Below are 20,339 nucleotides of genomic sequence, written 5' to 3'. Positions count from 1 at the left end.
ATTTAGGCTGCATATCGTTGGATGTGCATGAAACTTGGTATCCGGGGGTATTTCGGCACAAGAAGAACGAATCTTTCATTGGATATCTGAAATTTTGACAAATTCCAAAATGGCGGCGGAAAAATTGCGGGAAATCAGTTTTACGGCTGTTTACCGATGGATTAGCATGAAATTATTTGATATTTCAAGAATCTAATGAAAGATTCCTTTTAATCCAGCCAAAAACCGCCAGGATATCGAATTTCATGCAAATCCATCTGTAAACAGCCGTAAAACTGATTTCCCGCAATTTTTCCGCCGCCATTTTGGAATTTGTCAAAATTTCAGATATCCAATGAAAGATTCGTTCTTCTTGTGCCGAAATACCCCCGGATACCAAGTTTCATGCAAATCCAACGTTATGCAGCCTAAATATCCACTTCCCGCTCTAGGCCGCCATTTTGACCGCCGCCATTTTGCAAAAGACTGACTTTTCTGGAAAACCAATGCCAGAATCGTTTTTCTCATCTCAAAAAACCCTAGAATTCCGAGTTTCACACCAATCCGTCAATAAACAACGGAGATGCCAAATTTCCGCCATTTTGAACTTTGACCGGCCGCCATTTTGTCAAAAATGAACATTTTGACCTGCGGTTTGCGTCAAAAATTTTCTTTATTTATTATCTTTCGAATGAGGTATCACAAAGGGGGGGTTGCCATTTGAAAAAAAAAAGTTAGCTGTTTACCGATGGATTAGCATGAAATTATTTGATATTTCAAGAATCTAATGAAAGATTCCTTTTAATCCAGCCAAAAACCGCCAGGATATCGAATTTCATGCAAATCCATCTGTAAACAGCCGTAAAACTGATTTCCCGCAATTTTTCCGCCGCCATTTTGGAATTTGTCAAAATTTCAGATATCCAATGAAAGATTTGTTCTTCTCGTGCCGAAATACTCCCGGATACCAAGTTTCATGCAAATCCAACGTTATGCAGCCTAAATATCCACTTCCCGCTCTAGGCCGCCATTTTGACCGCCGCCATTTTGCAAAAGACTGACTTTTCTGGAAAACCAATGCCAGAATCGTTTTTCTCATCTCAAAAAACCCTAGAATTCCGAGTTTCACACCAATCCGTCAATAAACAACGGAGATGCCAAATTTCCGCCATTTTGAACTTTGACCGGCCGCCATTTTGTCAAAAATGAACATTTTGACCTGCGGTTTGCGTCAAAAATTTTCTTTATTTATTATCTTTCGAATGAGGTATCATAAAGGGGGGGTTGCCATTTGAAAAAAAAAAGCTAGCCCCCGCCCCCCTTAAGGGGAGCCGCCCCCCAAAATTTTGGGGGGACCAATAAGTTGCTACCTTAGACCGAGGAACATTCCCAAAGTTTCAAATTTCTATCTCAATTTGGAAAAAAGTTACAGGGGTGGTCAGTGACTTTTGGATAACCCTGTATATATAAGCTCCAAGACCTCCTAATTTTGCGTAAATGGTGACGCTTAGTTCCAGCAATCTACCAGGCCGATTTTCATGATTTTTGCGGCTATCGACAGGCAATTGTCTCTAGATTAGCCTGTTTTATTCAGTTTTTCAAAATATGACCCAGGTTTTTTTATATTACGTGGTAAAGTTACGAATTCTCCCATTTAAACAATGTAAATGTATACTTTTTGTCATAGTTCGCTTGAGCGTTCCACCGGGCCGATTTCCATGATTTTTGCGTAAATCGACAGATGACAGGCTCTAGATGAGCCCGCTTTAATCAGATTTTGGAAATAGGACCCAGTTTTTTTTTAAAATCACGTCATAAAAGTGAGTGAATTTACAGAATGCTCCGGGACTGCTCCCGCTATGCACGGGAGGATGCGCAGGAACCCCAACATCCGCTATTGTTACAGATAAGTCCTCATATGTATATATGTATGTAATTATATGACGAGATAAATTTTTGTAGCCCGAATATTATATGTACGAAACACAAAATAGGTACAGGCTCATGGCTTAAAGCAAGTTTAAAATATATTACGGAATGTTTCAGGGCTAAACAGCTCCCATCAACAGCCGAAATTTAAAAAAAAAGGAAAATGAAGCTATAATGATGGTGATAGATCTGTTACATGGCTCGGGCAAGACTCAGGCCCGCCTGGCCCGAGCCATGTAACAGATCTATCACGATCATTTTAGCTTCATTTTCCTTTTTGTAAAATTCGGCTGATGATGGGAGCTGTTTAGCCCCAGAATCGATGGTCTTTGAGCGAAAATTCCCGAAAATTTCTAGGTCGTAGCGTCTGCAATAGGTAAATACTTCTTTGAAATCTACCTAAAATCAACTTTACATCGTAGGAGGGCCGCAGATGCCCCTCTTAGCCCATAAACGCGTCCTTACTGAGAAATATCATCCAATTTTTGGTCATGGGCTACTGTTTGTAACCATAGGCGGTTCTAGACCTTCATGCTTGGGGGTGCCCAGAGGTGGAAAATGTCAGAGACCGGCCCCGAAGGGAACGGTCGCTTAGAGGAGGCCTCAGTTTCGGCCCTCAAGTTTTATCCCTTTCCTACCTTCCTTTCTCATTTTCTCTCCTTCCTTTCTACTTAAATACGTATAAATTCAATGTAGAAAATTTTTAGCAAAACTTTCCATCGGAACTACAATCTTACCATAAAAAAACAGTAGAATCTTTGTAATACACGGCTATCAATATTAATTCTGTTTAAAACATTTTCAATTAATTGCTGGGTTTTTTTCTCAAGTGAATATAGAATCTTCAAAATTAGTAAATTCACGGTTCCGATGACCGTACTTAATTTTTGCTTGGGGGTGCCCGGCACCCACTGGCATCCCCGCAGAACCGCCTATGTTTGTAATGTTGTCAGGATGCTGCTCTATGGATGGTTTCAATAGTTAAGTTGGTGAAGCCAAAGACACGAGAGAACATCTCATAATTAGGAACTTAGTTTTCAAGGAAGCTTGCAGTTAGGCGCGAAGACTAACATGAAGATGCAATCTATAATCGGCATGTAATATCAGTTAGACTACACATTTTATGATATGGAACCACCACATCCATAAAATTACTTATCTGAATAGAGAAATTCAAAATAGAAGAGGAAAAGTAAGTAGATGAGGAAGCAAAGTAGAAAGAGGCAAAAGGAAAAGAAAAAATAGAAGAAGGGAAAGTAAAAAAAGGAGGGGAAGAAAAGAAAGATGTACAGAAGGAGCAAAAAGAAGAGAGTAGATAAAAGTGAAAGAATCGAATGAAAAGAGGAAGAGGAGGAAGAACTCAAAGAGTGGACAAAGAAGGAGAGGAAGGGGAAAGAGAGACCGGAAAAGAGAAAGATAATGGACGAAAAATTAGGCGTAAAAAGAAGAGGAAGTAGAAAAAGATTTGAAAGAAAAAGTGGAGGAAGAAAATGAAGACCCACCAAAAGGGAGAAAAAGAGGAAGGACAAAAACAAGAATAAATTGAAAAGGAACAAGAAAAGCAAAGAAAGGAGGAAGAATTGGTAGATGAAGAAGCTGAAGAAGAAGCAGAAAAAGAGGAGAATGGAATTAAAAAGCACCATCTGTCCGCCAAACACATACATTGATTCTAAACTGAGCCTTAATTATTAGTCCTTTACTAAAAATGAGGTCCAATTGTACAATCCTCTCCTTATATATATGCCATTGTGGTTTCAATCATCTTTCTGTATTGAATTTCTTCGAACTTTCTCGGCAATGCTTATCCGGCTGGTAATGGTACGAATCTGCGGGGGTTGGGCCTCGGAGCGGCCATCGGGCAGTAGGGTGGTCCAATCATACATGGCAAAATTTATTTTGCGAATTTTTTTGGTCTTACCCCCTAGAACTGATCTATTTGATCAAAAAACAATCTCTGCCAAGTTTCAGTCGTATCAGATAATACATAGGCTGTCCAAAAAGTACCGAGACTGGTTCCATAACTCAAAAACCAAGATAGCTAGAAGCTTGATCTTGGTTTCATTTGAAAGATCAACTCAATATTTATCGATTGAGACCAAAATCAAAACTTTCGGTCAAGTATTTCAAAAGTTACGACACTGTTTGTAAAAAAAATACCTGGACCCCCTACCGTTTTTAATGACTATTTTCTCTTGCCGGGAACACTCTCTAAATTATTAATGATCAGTGCACGGTTCTTTGCAACTAATCATGGCAAAACCTAATTGATTTGGAAACACTGTCAAGCCGTCGTCGTCCGACTACGGGTATTAGGGTTCAAAGTCCACGGGGAAAGAATCAACCGTCGGTCAGCCACCCCTAAAAAACCCGGGAAATTTTCGGCAGTTGTTGACAGTTCACAGTGCGTGCGAGGTCTACGCTGCAGATAGTGAGTGATTTTGTTTCTGTGTTCGAAATGTTTGATACCATCATAGAAAGAGATAAAGCAGTGGTATCAAAAATTTCGAACACAGAAACAAAGTCACTCACTATCTGCAGCGTGGACCACGCACGCACTGTGAACTGTCAACAACTGCCGAAAATTTCCCGGGTTTTTTAGGGGTGGCTGACCGACGGTTGATTCTTTCCCTGTGGACTTTGAACCCTTATACCCGTAGTCGGACGACGACCGCTTGACAGTGTTTCCAAATCAATTAGGTTTTGCCATGATTAGTTGCAAAAGAACCGTGCACTGATCATTAATAATTTAGAGAGTGTTCCCGGCAAGAGAAAATAGTCATTAAAAACGGTAGGGGGTCCAGATATTTTTTTTACAAACAGTGTCGTAACTTTTGAAATACTTGACCGAAAGTTTTGATTTTGGTTTCAATCGATAGATGTTGAGTTGATCTTCCAAATGAGACCAAGATCAAGCCTCTAGCTATCTTGGTTTTTGAGTTAAAGAACCAGTCTCGGTACTTTTTGGACAGCCTATGTATTAACTCGTGCCGACCGAGCCATCTTTTTTATACATATGGGATTTTACATTGAAACACACTTTTCTCAGAAAAACCCATTTCCCGGCAAATGTGTAATTTCTATATAAAATCTGAGGTCATATTCGGCTTTACCAGGAAAAATTGAGTGGGAAAAGTTATATTGGACACCTTAAAAAAAATTTTTTACCCTTCGTCATCGTGGTGAAACAACTGAAACATCTAGAAAACGCTAAAAGAGGGTAAAATGACGGTGATAAATCTCTAATAATTACATAGGTCTGCATCCGAAAACAAAGCTCAACATAAGGTAGGTGTTTCATAAGTACTTTTTTACGCTGAGTCCGAAAATGCTATCCATTTTTCTCTACTCCATCAGGATTTTCGATTTTCTTGTAAAAAAGGAGGTTTTTTGGGGAGAACTCAATTTTCAAGAAATAAACCTCAACATGGGACGAATATGCTTCTTTTCTGCTTTTAAATGCTGAGTCCAAAAATGATAACAAAATTGCTCCATTACATCAGGATTGCCCGGAAAATCGATTTTCTCGTCAAAGAGGGTTTTCCGGGGAAAACTCAATTCTTAGGAAATAAACTGGCGACTTGGAATATATGTTTTTGATGTGTAGGTATTGCGTCGAGGTGCCATGCGTGCATCTTGCCAGATGATGACCTCCACGATAGGTAGCAAAACGGCTGAATCTACAAAATTCGCTATCAGGACACTTTTTACCCAAAATCAATGTGCCAGGAAAGTGCAGAAAATGACTGGCTCCTATACTTCTTCAAACATTGCTGAGTTAAGAAATTACCTGTTTTCTCGTCGGAATCAACAAGTTTTCCAGGATACCGAGTTTTTCCTGGAATATCCTCTTTACGGGAAAAATTTCGTTCCTCAGAAACTCCTAATAGAACAGAAAAAAACCTTTATTATTTTCGAATTCTAAGTTAAAAACCACATCAAAAACATATATTCCAAGTCAATCGTTTATTTCCTAAGAATTGAGTTTTCCCCGGACAACCCTGTTTCTTCGAGAAAATCGATTTTCTGGGAAATCCTGATGTATTGGAGCAATTTTGTTATCAATTTTTGTATTACCTATTGTCTTTTTTTTAACTTGTCTGGCTCTGATTTCAGAAAAACCTAGAATGTGAAGAGCTGGATGTTGATGAGAGGATCATTGCCCGACTGATAGGTGCTAAAGGTCGAAACCTGAGTCGAATTCAAAATGATTATAAGGTGACAATATTATCGGTAAAGCGCGATGGCTCCAATAAATTGATTGTCTATGGCGACAATCCTGATAATGTTGAGGATGCAATTGAAGAGTTGAGGAGTAAACAGGATGATTATGTAAGTTTTTTTATTCGTACTATTTTCTTGTTTTTTTTTTTCCCCACAGTGTCATATAAAAAACTAATGGACCGGGAGTTCGCTGCCATTTTGGTGTTCCACTTGGAAATGGACAAAATTTTCAAAATCGACAGAACTTTTCATCCTGATGCCTAAAACCGAGCTCTGCCCTGTCGGATCAATTAAAGTGAGCCGCAATAGGGCTTTAAAGTTGCAAAAAATGCAGGGCAAATGTGTCATCTGAAAATGAGGCAGAACTCACTTTTCCAATGGAACTTTTCATCCTGACTCAGAAAATTGAGTTCTGCCTGGCCGGACCCGATGTAGTCAGCTGCAATAGGGCTCTAATGTCGACAAAAAAGCTCCACAGTGCTCATTTGATCAATAATAATAATAATAACTAGAATAGATGAATATCGTTTACTACATGCCTGAGGCAAACAAAGATTGTCATGAATGCAGCTGGAAGAAAGTTTTTGACAAAAAATCATTTAAAATTGTATACCTTAAGATTTTTTAGGTCAAAATCCCAAGATCTCATTTTTAAGGTAGCTTTTTTAAGAGCCGTTTGACGGCCCACAATGAAACTTTGGGAATTGCTTAAAGATTCTGTAAGGGTCACCTACAGAGAAAATCAAAATTTTAAGAAATGCCCTTTTTGAAAAATTCAAATTTCAAAATTCAATTCTTTCCAAAATCTTTTTTTCATAATTTTTTTTTTTTCGAAAAGAAATAAAGCTCCAAGCTTCAAAACAAGACCTAGTTCAAGTTTCCCGACGAATCGTTGAAAAGTAACAGCCGTTCAAAGTTTTATTGGTCGTAAAAAAACTAAATTTTTTGCAAACTTTCAAATCTTACTCTATAGTATAAAATCATAAGGGTGCCGTGTCACGCTGAGTGTGTCACACTGAGGGTATAATGCTAATCATGCCACAAACCGGTTTCTCCTCCACTCCCCGCTCCCCTCCCGCCGCGCACGGTCACATGCTACCTGCCTTCTCCGAACGGGGTTTTCCCCAACAACTCTTAAATGATCTTTTAACGATTTTGGGATATATACATAAAGGAGGCGCAAAGCGCATCTATGGGGTTGAACCGCGGAGCGGCCAGGGGGCGCAGCCCCCAAGTTTCATATAAAATTAACGGGGTGACCAAATGACCAATGAATGATGGGGAATACTTTTTATTCAAAAGGATCTTACAGCACACCAAGTTTGAACATGATCTGAGAGTTTAAGGTTCAAAACCTCGTTGAGTTCACATAGAATGACCCTAACATATGTGCTTTTTTTCAGTTTTTGAGTCCAGACAATTTCTTTCAAACAAAGAATACACAAAGATATCAATTTTTCATTTGAACCAAAACCAGTTTTTTAAATTTTTCGTCTTTTTCCGCATCCAACAAGTGGTCCAATGAGCTGGGGAACCAAACTGTTCTGGAGTTATGGGCGATTAAAGTTTTAGCTCAACGCACGCCGACCGATTTTCGTGCGCCCAAAAGCCGGATTTGGGTGTTATTAAACTAGATTGTAATTTAAAACTGTGCAAAATAAGTTTTTAAGGGTTCTCGAGGGTCGCTGAGTTCAGAAATTACAGATATTTCTAAAAAATTCACTTTCTTACAATTACAGCTCAGTACAGGCCCACTGAGCGGCTGCTTGGTGCTTGGTGGGCCTCTACAGCTGCGCCATGGAGCTGTAATTCTAAGAAAGTGAATTATCCAGAAAAAAAAATTCCGGGGGGGGGGGGGGGGCGGCGGCGAAAAAAGCCGTTTTTGCACCAAGCTCTGTATGAAAGTGTTACATGAAAATTATTAAATACAGAGTGATTCAAAAGTGCCTACCATCCCCTCTACCCTTTAACCTTTCTGAGGTAAAGGTTTGAAACTTGAGGGATGATCCCAGGCCAAAAGAAGCTACTGGCCCTCCAAAATTTTCAGGGAGGGGCCTCTCTTTGGGGGAATGGACCCCAATGTTTTTTATATGGAAAGACCTCTGTTGTGGTACCTTGTTCAAAAGAACATCAAAGGAGAAAACTTTTTGCGCACTCTTGAAGTCAATATCTTGAACTGTTTCCAAATGGCGCCTGGCTAAAGTTCAAAATGGCTGATATCTGGCACTTAAGTTTTTTGTCAATGGATTTATCTTAATCTCAGTATTGGGGGGATTGCAAGATGAGACAAGAGAACAAATGAAACGTAAGATGCGTTGTATATGAGACGAATTTTTAAAAGTGGTGGCTAGTCCAAGTTTGAAATGGTTGAAAACTGTTTTTTCCTCAAAAATCTAACTTTCGATTCATCATTTTCTTGCCAAAATAACCGCTGACGTCTAGTTCCGGACAAATTCATTACAAAAAAATCTAGGTCCCAATTTTTGACCATTTTGAACTCTAACCAGCTGCAATTTTTGAAAATCTCGGTTTTTTAAAAATCCAAAGTCAAATTCACTTTTATCTTGTCAAAATACTCTCAGATACTGAGTTTCGCGCTAATTTTTCGACGAAAAATCGTTGCCAATCCTCGGTCACTTTAACTATAACTGGGTGCCATTTTGAATTATTGGTTAGAGTCATGACTTTGGGAGAACGCGGAAAGTTTTCTTTTTTGTGTTCTATCCAACGAGGTATCACCAGATGGAGGAGAGGTGTTTTCATTTGTTAAAATTTGGAGTCTCTGGGCCCCATCTTGAAGGTGGCTCTCCCGAAAATTTTAATGGATCCCGAAAGTAGTTCCTGAGAGTAGACTCAGAGACGTCTTCCAAGTTTCAAATTATCTGAATCAAGTAAAAAGTTAGAAGGGGTGGACGGGAGTTTTAGATCACCCTGTATTTAAACTTTTAGTTTTTCAGGTCTGCAGATATTGTATAATTCTCCTTTTTTCAGTTTAATGTGTGCCTAAGAATCGTATCTTTAATATTTCAGCTGGAAGATGTTGCGCATGATGTTCGAAGTTCTAGTTCACATATGAATAATTCCAACCCAAACCCAAGTAGGGGTGACAGCAGCGGATTTGTTGTAAAAGGGGCTCCTTGGGACAAAGACAAGAGCCAAAAGACACCCGAATTAGATAGTCAAAGGGACTTTCCCTCAATGGGGAAAGATACCGCAAGTGTGCCTTCAGGAGGAGCTTGGGTTCAGCGTTGAGTCTGAACCGTCTCATGATCCTCTAATTCAATATCAATAGTTGTGCTAAAAAATGAATTTTTTTCTACATTGTCATCCAAAAATTATTTTATCATGTTGTGCATGAAGTTGGTCTCCAGGAGTTGAGCTTGTACGATTGGAGTTCTTTCATGAAGACTCCCAAGTCGGCGAATCTTTTTCAAAAAATTTTATTGATGCAGAACTCTTGCCCCTCCAATCCTGTAAGTTTCACTTAAAATTTTGCTCTTGATACACGCATCACTGTAAAAATACCGGAAAATCAAATATTTTTATTGTTTTTCCCAATCAGTGAAGATTACTTCATGGGTTAAATCTGCCTCTGATGATTAATTACAAAACTGGATTCGTTTATTTTCTTTTTTCTTTTTTTACTTCGAAAACAGATGAGAATTATTTCTCCTCTTCCGTTTTCTTCATGCCATGAAGGCAGTAGCCTTAGTTCCCCTGACTTTGTTGCAATGTATAGGTATGCTGCTTTTATACTCGAATGCTTTGAAATTGCTCAATGAATCAAGCGTAAATGAATGATTCTTCTTTTGTAGGTTGCAAGAACCCTTTGTGCTTTTAGTAGAAGATTCAAATTATATTTGGGTCAACCCCCCGTACTTTTTTTTATATTTTTTCTATCTCTGATTGATACCTCTCCTCAGTCCACCGACTGGTGTAATCAACGTTTAACCACTCTGCAAGAGCTAAGAATTTCATTTTTTAAATCCAAAATTTTCACCTGAACATTGTAGCATTGACTGATTGTTGTTTTATATTCATCCTTTTATTTTTCCTTTAATTTTCGAATTTTTTGTTTTTGTTTTGTCTCTCTGTTTCTTCCTTTCTTTCTCTCTCTTGCTGTTTATTTGTTATAATTTTTTTGTGAAACTTTGAAAATGTAACACCATCAGTCTGTAGTCTTTCTCATGAAATAAGAACAGGCGCTGATGGTGGAATGTTTTCAACTTACATCTTTGATGATAGTTTTTGTGTATCATTTTATTGTAGGGTTAGATGGAAGAAGATAAAAGAAAATTATGTACATAATACCGGACAACTCATTTAGTACTTTAAAAACCAAAAAAAACCAAAAAACAAAAACAAAAACACAAACAAAAAAAAAACCAAGAACATCAACCTAGAGAAAGATAAAATCATATCTTTTTAGAGTACAATCAATTTTAGCAATATCAATTATTTTCTTTCTTGTTCTTCTCAGTTCTAAAATAAGCCATAGGATTTTGCAAAAAATAGAACATTCACTCAAACCGAATTAAACTTTATTGGAAGGGTTGAAAAGTTCCCCTTTCTATATTGTTTTTTTTTACCAAAAACCATTGTTTTGTTTTGTTAGTGGTTGGAGTTTACATATTGTCTCTTTCTCTTTCTTAAAAGGAAATAAAATTAGCATGTTATGGTTTGTTTTTAATTTTATCAAAGAACTGCTAATCATTATTGTGTGTAACAAAAGCGTTCATTGTGTTTGTCACACTTTGTCCCTCCAGGGAAGAAGTCAGCAGAATTGCTCAAATTTGATCGCCGGTTGTGGTGATTGCTTCCCGATAGTGGCTGATTTTTTCAGTGGAATCTTAGTTGGGGTAGCTAATTGCATGGTTCTCATTGTAAATTGTTTCAATCAATGCTTCCAGGAATCAATTGCATGGTCTTTTTTCAAAGTAGATATGATAATTTTAACTTCTCTGGTCTACTTTCATCTTTTCTCACTAACAAGAAGAAAGGAATGGGGGACAAGCAGTCTTTTTTATTACTTATTTACCTTCCCTGATTAATTCACTTTAATTTTTAATTAACAATTCTCCTCTCTCTTTTTGCACATAGAAAATTCCAGTTGAAACGTTTTTTTCAATGGGCGAAAGATGTTTCTGTCTGTCAGCTTTGATTTACTCATTTTGAATAATTGCAATTTTCAATCCAACGTTGCAAATCAGGTCAGAGGTGACAAGGATGTGGTTAGTGAAAATTGTCAACCCAACATTTTGTATCAGGAAAGCATCTCAGAATATGACCGCTGTACCTTGCTGCATATGTTATAACTAGTGTAACAAATGAAGAACCCTCAAAATTCCTGTGCAAAACTGGAATACAAAGAGGCTGAAAGTTGAGCCAAGAGTGTACGATAAAATCCAAATTCAGAGGGAATAATTCTAAAAATAAATTCTAAAAAGTAATTTGATCAGAGATCACCTTTGTTTTTCTCTAATTGAATATCAGCAAATACTCTCGCTTCTACTTATGTGGTAGAATTGAATTAGTTGACGAAATTTAATCAACATGCTGGAGTCTAAACAGGCAGTAAACTGTGATTGCTGTCCAATTTTGGCTTGTATGGTTTTGGTCATTTTCAGAATTTACTTTCTTTGATATTTCAAAACTTCATGGAGATTGAGTCAGGATAAGTTAATTTTTCAACTTTAAGCTGTCACAAGGATCTCCATGAGGTTATTTAAACTGTCACGCTGAGTTATGGTAGTGAAAGATTATTTTAAATAAATTATCAGTCTGTAAGTTGCACCCTTTCAGCAAAAAATCTAGCAGCGTTACCACACCATTAACATACTATGATATGGTTTGAATGGGACTCTATTTCCTCTTATCAATATCATCATGCCGTCTTGTTCTCTTTTCAGTTATCACCCAAGAACTTCCCATCTTCTGGATAAAATATAATCGTAAAACAATCATAAGCTTCATGACTTGGAAGAATTTTTTTTTTTTTCATTTAAAAAAATTAAGGCAATTTATATTTTGTAGTGATGAATTTTGCAAGTCAAGTATGAAAGAATTACGAAAACGTGAAGTTTAATCAAAGTTCGGATGATTATGACCCTACATCTTCCAGTGCACTCTAGTACAACTGTGTCGTAATAGAATATTTATGTATAGAAAATTATAGAAATGTTGATTTTAATGTATGAACTCTGAGCACCCCTTAATTTTTATTCAGAAACTGAACTCGAAACTTTAAGTGTTCTCTAATAACTGAGAAATTAGGGGAGTTTAATTTAACTGGGAACCCTCTCTGATGTTGGAAGCTGTTTTTAGTACAATGAGGCAAAAATTAAAAATTTTGCTAGTCAAAATCAGTTTGATTCGTGCACACCTCAGAGAGCTTGCTTCAAAATCGACATTTTTCAAACCTGTTTCCCCTCCCAGCACTCCATCAGACTTGGTCTGTTGATCACTCATACTTGAGCCTTCTTTCCCTAACTGATCAGAATCTCGAAAGATTTTGGGGGATGCTGCGAAATGGAGAGGGGTCAAAGTTGGAACTTTCATGCTTCAATAACTCAACCACTTTGAGTTTCTAATTTGTGACATCCAGATATTTTTTTCATTAGTCCCATGCCATCATGATTTTGCTGTACCTGTTACCCTCAGTTTTCAGATTGTTACTCTGAACAAGATCAATGGTCACAACTTCATTACACGATTCGTAAATGAATCATTCCTCCCTTTTTGAGGCTTTATGTCTTTATCAAGATATACTAGTCATATAACTTAATTTTGCACAGTCTTCAAATCCGGATTGTAATTCTGACCAAGTTTTTGAAGATCATAGATTGAAACTACTTTTTCCTCATACTCTAAAATTCTTGAAGTGCTGACAGTTACAGAATAATTCTCGAAAAGCAGTCTCAGCTATTTTTTTTTGTGGCATCTTCTCACTGTAATTCTCTTCGTTGTCTCCGTAAATACTAAGCAAATTGGAGCACTGAAATCTAAAAGCAGCTCTGTTGGAACCAAAGGTAAATCTACCCTAATTTTGGTTAGATTTAACAGTAGGGAACCAACCCATAATTTTGCTAGGTTCGATATTAAGTGGAAAACTGCTCATTACATCCTACCAAACACAATTTGTCTCTAATAAGGTATTTCTACCTCTTGTAAACAAATGAGTTGTAGTAAATTTTTACCAAGTTTGCACAATACATGGTGAAGAAGCGACCAAAATAATTTATGAACTTAGAATTTTTTGTCACTTCCTGTGAACTATGGAAGGTTTTTCTTAAGACTTTCAATGATTACAGATTTTTCAAAGAATTGAGTCATGAGAGAAAAATGTGTAGATCCAGAGCTGAAGTTTAATTTGATCCTCGGTGAATATCTTTAAGTACCCATTTTATGTGCCATAAAGACCTTCCAAGCTTTCAAACATGAAAGCTACAAAAGTGACCCCTCAAAGCCAGTTTGATGCAAGTTGATTCCTCCATTTAAACGGACAAAATTAGCGGAAAAGTACCAAGTGGATGAGCACATTCGTGGTATCACCAATTTATTTAGAGAAATCAACATCAGACGTGTCATTTCTTGTCCAAGCCCTAAAAATCAGCTCCTTTCTGCTAAGCTAGCTCTTGGTCCATTCAAGTGATGAAAGACTGAATGACCATCAAGTCTGTTTTAATCACGTATTTTTTCTGTATTTTCCCTGTTTAAAACCGACCAGTTTCATCTGAAAATCTGATGGTCATTTTAGTTTGTATTCAGTGTCGCCAGTCATCAGGAAAAATTAGATCACCTCCCACCTTCGTTTATTTTTGTCCGCCTTAGAATTAAGTTTGATTGTCTTAATTTTAAGCACCTGATAGTAACTCAGCGCTTTATTGAAGTGTGTAGTTTTGAAAAACAAAATGTTTACCTTTTACTATTTAAAGATTGATCTCCAAAGATCGTCGAATTGAAAAGTAAAAATTGCATTATAGAATGAAAATTGAAAATAAAATTAAGTTAATATTTCTGTTTAGAACCATATGGAATATGTAATGTTTTTCAAAGAAAAGGAAAAAATCTTCTTGTTATTTCCCTCAAAATGACAAAAAAATTTAAGAGCTGAATTTACTTTTTGTGTGACTGTTCTCTTCACATCAGACAATTTCTAAGCTTACAAGCAACTGTGTTTCATCCTATTTTTCTTCTTTATTTTTCATTGTACTAAAGAGCGACGCCAAAAACGACCGTTTTTTGGCACAATTTGGGTCAGCGGGGATTTTTCTGAAACCAAGCCCAAACGATACCTTACGATACCCTAAAACTCTGGTAAAAATTTTAGCTTGAGTATACGCACAGTTTTTGGGAAAAATGGGGGGCAAAGTTGCCAAATTGCCATCATTCTGGACAGCATTTTTCCAGCAAAAAGACGGGAAAAAAGGACGAAAAAGTGACACCTTTGACGGGTTTCGGCTGTAAATGTTCTTATTGGGCCCCTGTGCATATAGCTGTGTTCAGTTCCAAAAATTTCGGTCGTACAGTGGTCCAAAATGGGGAGAAATCGTGGACAACTCAGGATTCCTTGTCAAATTTTTAAAAATGGAAGTAAAATTGTCGGTTTCCTGCAGTTCTAATGGCTATCAATGTTTTTATCGGTACTCAATGCATTAATTTGTGTTCAGCCTCATTAATTTTCATCGCACAAAGGTCCATAATGGGCGAATTAGTGGATAAATTAAGATCCTCTGTCAAACTTTTTAAAAATGAAGTAAAACTGTTGGTCCCCTGCAGAGTTCAGATTCCGGAAAAATTCATGTATTTAATTTTTTTTAATTATAACTGTATGTCAGACCCTATTGTTTATAGAACGTTGCTATGCGTTAGATTTTGTATCATTATTTTCTTCTACATTGCATTAAGTAAAAATAATGGGTAAGCTTCTTCACCAAGTTTTAGTACTAATCATTAAAGAAGTTTTTTGTTCATTTTACCTTAGTTTTAGGTATTATTTATTTTTATTATAAATTCATGTATTTAATTTTTTTTAATTATAACTGTATGTCAGACCCTATTGTTTATAGAACGTTGTTATAGATTAGATTTTGTAGTATTATTTCAATCAAATATGCAAACTTTCAGTTTTAAAAAAAATAAGGAAAAATGGAAAAAAAATTAAAAAAGATTTAAACAGTCAAGAACAGAATTAAAAAAAAGAGAAAACAAAAAAAATTAAAAAAATGAAAACAAAAAAATTGAAAAAGCCAAACACAAAAAACAAAAAAATTAAAAAAGCAGAGAACAAAAAAGAATCAGAAAAACAGAAAAAAAGAAAAAAAAGAAAAGAAATGAAGAAAAAAATAAATAATACCTAAAACTAAGGTAAAATGAACAAAAAACTTCTTCAATGATTAGTACCAAAACTTGGTGAAGAAGCTTACCCATTATTTTTACTTAATGCAATGTAGAAGAAAATAATGCTACAAAATCTAACGCATAACAACGTTCTATAAACAATAGGGTCTGACATACAGTTATAATTAAAAAAAAATTAAATACATGATTTTTTCCGGAATCTGAACTCTGCAGGGGACCAACAGTTTTACTTCATTTTTAAAAAGTTTGACAGAGGATCTTAATTTATCCACTAATTCGCCCATTTTGGACCTTTGTGCGATGAAATTTAATGAAGCTGAACACAAATTAATGCATTGAGTACCGATAAAAACATTGATAGCCATTAGAACTGCAGGAAACCGACAATTTTACTTCCATTTTTAAAAATTTGACAAGGAATCCTGAGTTGTCCACGATTTCTCCCCATTTTGGACCACTGTACGACCGAAATTTTTGGAACTGAACACAGCTATATGCACAGGGGCCCAATAAGAACATTTACAGCCGAAACCCATCAAAGGTGTCACTTTTTCGTCCTTTTTTCCCGTCTTTTTGCTGGAAAAATGCTGTCTAGAATGATGGCAATTTGGCAACTTTGCCCCCCATTTTTCCCAAGAACTGTGCGTATACTCAAGCTAAAATTTTTACCAGAGTTTTAGGGTATCATAAGGTATCGTTTGGGCGCGGTCTCAGAAAAATCCCCGCTGACCCAAATTGTGCCATTCTTGGCGTCGTTCTTTGTACCGATTGTTGAGACTTGAAGACTTTGTTCGATATTTGTCTAAAATCACCCTAAATGAAGTATCTTTTAATTTGAGTGTGAATATTTTCTTTAGTGTCAAAGTATGAAACATGTATAGTGGCACTTGTAACTAATTTTTAGTAGAACATGTTAGACGGAGTAGTTGTTACAGATCCCGACAGTTTTGCAATAATGATTTACTTAGAAAAATGATGAGCCACAATATATTTGGAAAAGTTGTGGTATCTAGAGTCAGTTAGCATCAGTTGTGGTTCTTCTTACGCTCAAGTGCCTGGCTCATTTTTTCCGCATGAAATTGATTTCCTCCATAGGTGATCAAGAGGCCTAAGATGCTGTGTTAGTGCATTCTAAATTTCGTACTTCACTGCCTTGTTTTGTCTCCTCATAGACTGAAAATTTTGGAATTTGATAACAGTATTCAAATGAATCTGCTAGATAAATCAGAAATTTTGATTCCAGTTCTTCAAACATTTTACGAGGGGCGTTCAATAAGTAAGTATCCCCCCTCTCTAAAATCCATTAAAATGGACCAATTTTAAAAAACTTGGGCTCAAAATCTTCCTTAGGATATTCTGAGTTCAACAAAATAAACCGCAAGAAAATCGGACTATGTGCGGCCGAACGCGAGCCGTTTGAACGCGCCGAGGTGCTCGACGCTCCCGCCGAATCTGCGGGGATTTGAAGTCCGCGACAGGAGAAGAGCTTCTCTGCCAAAGCCTCAGTCGTTCATCACTGACGAAAAATCAAAGAAATTTTTGTAGAATAAGGGACTTACCTCACTTTTCCACAAAACCAACTCGATCCAAGCAGGTCTGATATTGAGACTAAGAGAACACGCTTTTGGATGCCACGCGCGTGGAAGTCTTTCATCCCCGGTCAGCTGAAAGACTTCCACGCGCGTGGCATCCAAAAGCGTGTTCTCTCAGCCTCAGTGTCAGACCTGCTTGGATCGAGCTGGTTATGTGGAGAAGTGAGGTAAGTCCCTTATTCCACAAAAATTTCTTTGATTTTTCGTCAGTGATGAACGACTGAGGCTTTGGCAGAGAAGCTCTTCTCCTGTCGCGGACTTCAAATCCCCGCAGATTCGGCGGGAGCGTCGAGCACCTCGGCACGTTCGGCCGCACATAGTCCGATTTTCTTGCGGTTTGTTTTGTTGAACTCAGAATATCCTAAGAAAGATTTTGAGCCCAAGTTTTTTTAAAATTGGTCCATTTTAATGGATTTTAGAGAGGGGGGATACTTACTTATTGAACGCCCCTCGTAATTTTCTAATGACACAGAATGACACCTAGTATTAGTTCCTCGGATTTACTGTCATTTCTGTACATATGTATATTCTACTATAAGATCAGTTTTAAAAAGTTTTCAAATTTCTTTTGCCTGAAATTTGTGGCTGTAAAATCGGACCACATTTGCAATAAGAAACCCCTATTTTTAACTCATCCATAGAAGCTCCTATTTGCATTTAGAATCTTTACCATGTACTTTATTTCTGAAATGAGCCAAAGATAAAAGTTCCCCATAGCAAAATGTAGTCCAATTGCTAAGGAAGATTACAGTTCTTGTTGATCGAAAGGAAAGTCAAGATGGCAGTGCAAATTTGTGCAATTTTTTAACTGTAGCATTAAAAGAAGGGGGAAATAATCACCTATTGTTTGCTTATACTATTCGATAAAACATATTTTCTATTTTTTAAATCCTGTTTTCCTTTACCTCTCTTGTAATGCAGACCCAGATCATCCTTTTATTTTGACACAATGCTGGGAACAGCTTTCCTCCTTCCTCATCTCATTTGACTTTTTCTCATGATAACTCCCTAAAATTGTGGATTCTTTAATTAATTTGGGAATGTTAAATAAAACTTTTTTTATTTATTTTTGTCACGTAAAGGAGGTTACGTAAGCTTAGTCGGCCGATAAAACCCAATTTCGGGTCAAGTGTGCTTTAACTTCAGTGCAAGGCTTACTGATTGTAAGTCTTTATGGTTATAGGTTATCTATTTTTACCAGGAATACAAAAGAGGAAATAGAAAAAAAAAAGGAGAGAGAATGAAAGAGTGACCAAAGAAAAAGACAGATTTCCACGGCCCCTAACCTGGCTTCCCAAGCCAGGTTGTTGTATCCCCCCTTGGTGCTGTGTAGCCAACGGATATATCCCCTTCAGAGTCTCTCCTCAGAGAAGCGTGTGCACTTGAAATGTGTACTTAGCAACGTCTGTCTCTCTTGATCCAGAATGACACAATAGGAGTCAGACTCTATTTTAAACCCGAAGAAGTAATCTTTAAAGCTTCCATGTCTTGTAAGAAACTGAGTGATCGGAGTTTTGTAATGATATCTTCCGAAAGTCAGTTTTCCCCTGTGGAATTTTTATTTAATTTGGAAATAATACATTAGACTGGGTCTTATCTCCCCCTCCCCTCTCATGCATTTTTAAAACTTGAGTACTTTAAGAAAAACATTCAGCGGTCATCTTTCAAGGGTGTGAAAAATAATTTGAGAATCTATGGTGTAGTTATCGTAAGTTAGAACCTGACGTCCAAAAGTTATCTAGTATCTGCCTTTTAATATGAACTGAACAAGCTCTGGAAATAAAACAAATGATTCAAAACTAGTTCATGAAGCAGAATCGATCAAATCAAAACTGTGTCAACAATAAGACTTGAAATGCCTCTCATGCCTTACTCAGCAATACATCAATATGCGCTTATCTAAAATTAGGAAATTCTTCTCAAATTGTCCTGCTTGGAGGTACGTAATCTTGTCTGCAGCCTGGTTGTTGAAATTTTGTGTTTGTTGTCCGGTTAAGACAAGATTAAGGAGAATTGAGTTCTGCGATTGGTCAGCTTTATCCCTAATCCTCTTTTCCTTGCCAATAAATGATGGATTCAACCAGGATTTGACGACATAGTATCGGCAACTTAAGAGATGCCGTTAGCTTCTCCCACATTACATCATTTATCAGCGAGAAAAAGAGGAGGAAGGATAAAGCTGACCAATCACAGAGCTCAATTCTCCTTAATCTTGTCTTAGCCGGTCGACAAACTTAAAATTTCAACAATCAAGCTGCTGAGCTGTTTCAGTATTTGTAGGAATATTTTATTTTTCCATGGGAGATGTGTTACACAAATTAGTCTGAAAATTTCTGAGTCTTTTTCCTTGAGGGTAAAAAAAAAAACTCATCGGTAATTTCATGTGACAGTTGTCCCATTCTCAAATGAAATGGAGTATTTATGCTAAAGAGGACTGTGTAGCATGCAAAGTATATGCAAATAGTTTCTTTTAGCATAAAGATGTCCAATTGTATGTGTGAAATACTGAAATGATACAATCAAGGTATGTACTTTCGTTCGGAAGGCATCAAAATATCCTAACCCTCTAGAATTCATATTGGAACATTCACTCCTCTAGAGTGGAGATGTTGCATGTGTAAGAAATTTGCGATTTGACCGTTGATTCTTGTGTAATAGTTCGTGAGAAACACGATGGTGCCACTGGTTTTCTCTGATATCAACTCCCAAGCTCAAAAAAAGCTCTCAAGTTGAGGCCAAAACGGAGGGGATATCCCACCCTACCCTGTGAGTCCATGTCTTCATTAAGACAAACTCTCTATGCAAACATAGGGAGCAAACACATTAGCAGGGCTGCCACTTTATTTGGGGACTCCGAAACTGAAAGCACGGCAACCCTGCTAATGTATTTGCTCCCTATCTTTGCATGGAGAGTTTGTCTTCATGTAGACATGGACTCTCAGGGTAGGGTGGGATATCCCCTCCATTTTGGCCTCAACTTGAGAGTTTTTTTTTGAGCTTGGGAGTTGATTTCAGAAAAAACCAGTAGCACCATCGTGTTTCTCAAGTACTTTTCTGTGAGAATCAACAGTCAAATCGCAAATTCCTCACACATGCAAAATCTCCATTCAGATGATGTGATTGCTAGAAAGCTGCAGTTCATTTCTTAAAATCAAACCATTCTAAATCCATGCAAGCAATAATACTGAAGTTGCTGTAGGCTGTATTTATCCTCCATGTTTTATGTCCAGTTAGCTAAAATTAAGTGTTTCTTGTCGA

General features: G+C 37.1%; 1 protein-coding gene across 2 annotated transcripts in view; it reads left to right on the top strand.

The window, feature by feature from the left end:
* Dp1 (satellite-binding protein 1 Dp1) overlaps positions 1-17,970 on the top strand; it is a 128,449-nt gene extending 110,479 nt beyond the window's left edge. The window contains exons 14-15 of one of the 2 annotated variants that reach the window (XM_019040408.2): positions 6,022-6,237; positions 9,160-17,970. In XM_019040408.2, coding sequence (XP_018895953.2) covers positions 6,022-6,237; positions 9,160-9,381 — 438 coding nt within the window. In that variant the 3' untranslated portion in view covers positions 9,382-17,970. Of the gene's footprint in view, positions 1-1,815; positions 3,451-6,021; positions 6,238-9,159 lie in introns of those variants that run through there. The other variant, XM_072300211.1, reaches the window with a different exon arrangement.
* Positions 17,971-20,339: the final 2,369 nt, after the last annotated feature.

Source organism: Bemisia tabaci, chromosome 1 (assembly GCF_918797505.1).
Source record: "Bemisia tabaci chromosome 1, PGI_BMITA_v3".
NCBI lineage: Eukaryota > Metazoa > Arthropoda > Insecta > Hemiptera > Aleyrodidae > Bemisia > Bemisia tabaci.
Note: the sequence above shows the minus strand (reverse complement) of the source record. Positions and strands in the feature narration are given on the sequence as shown.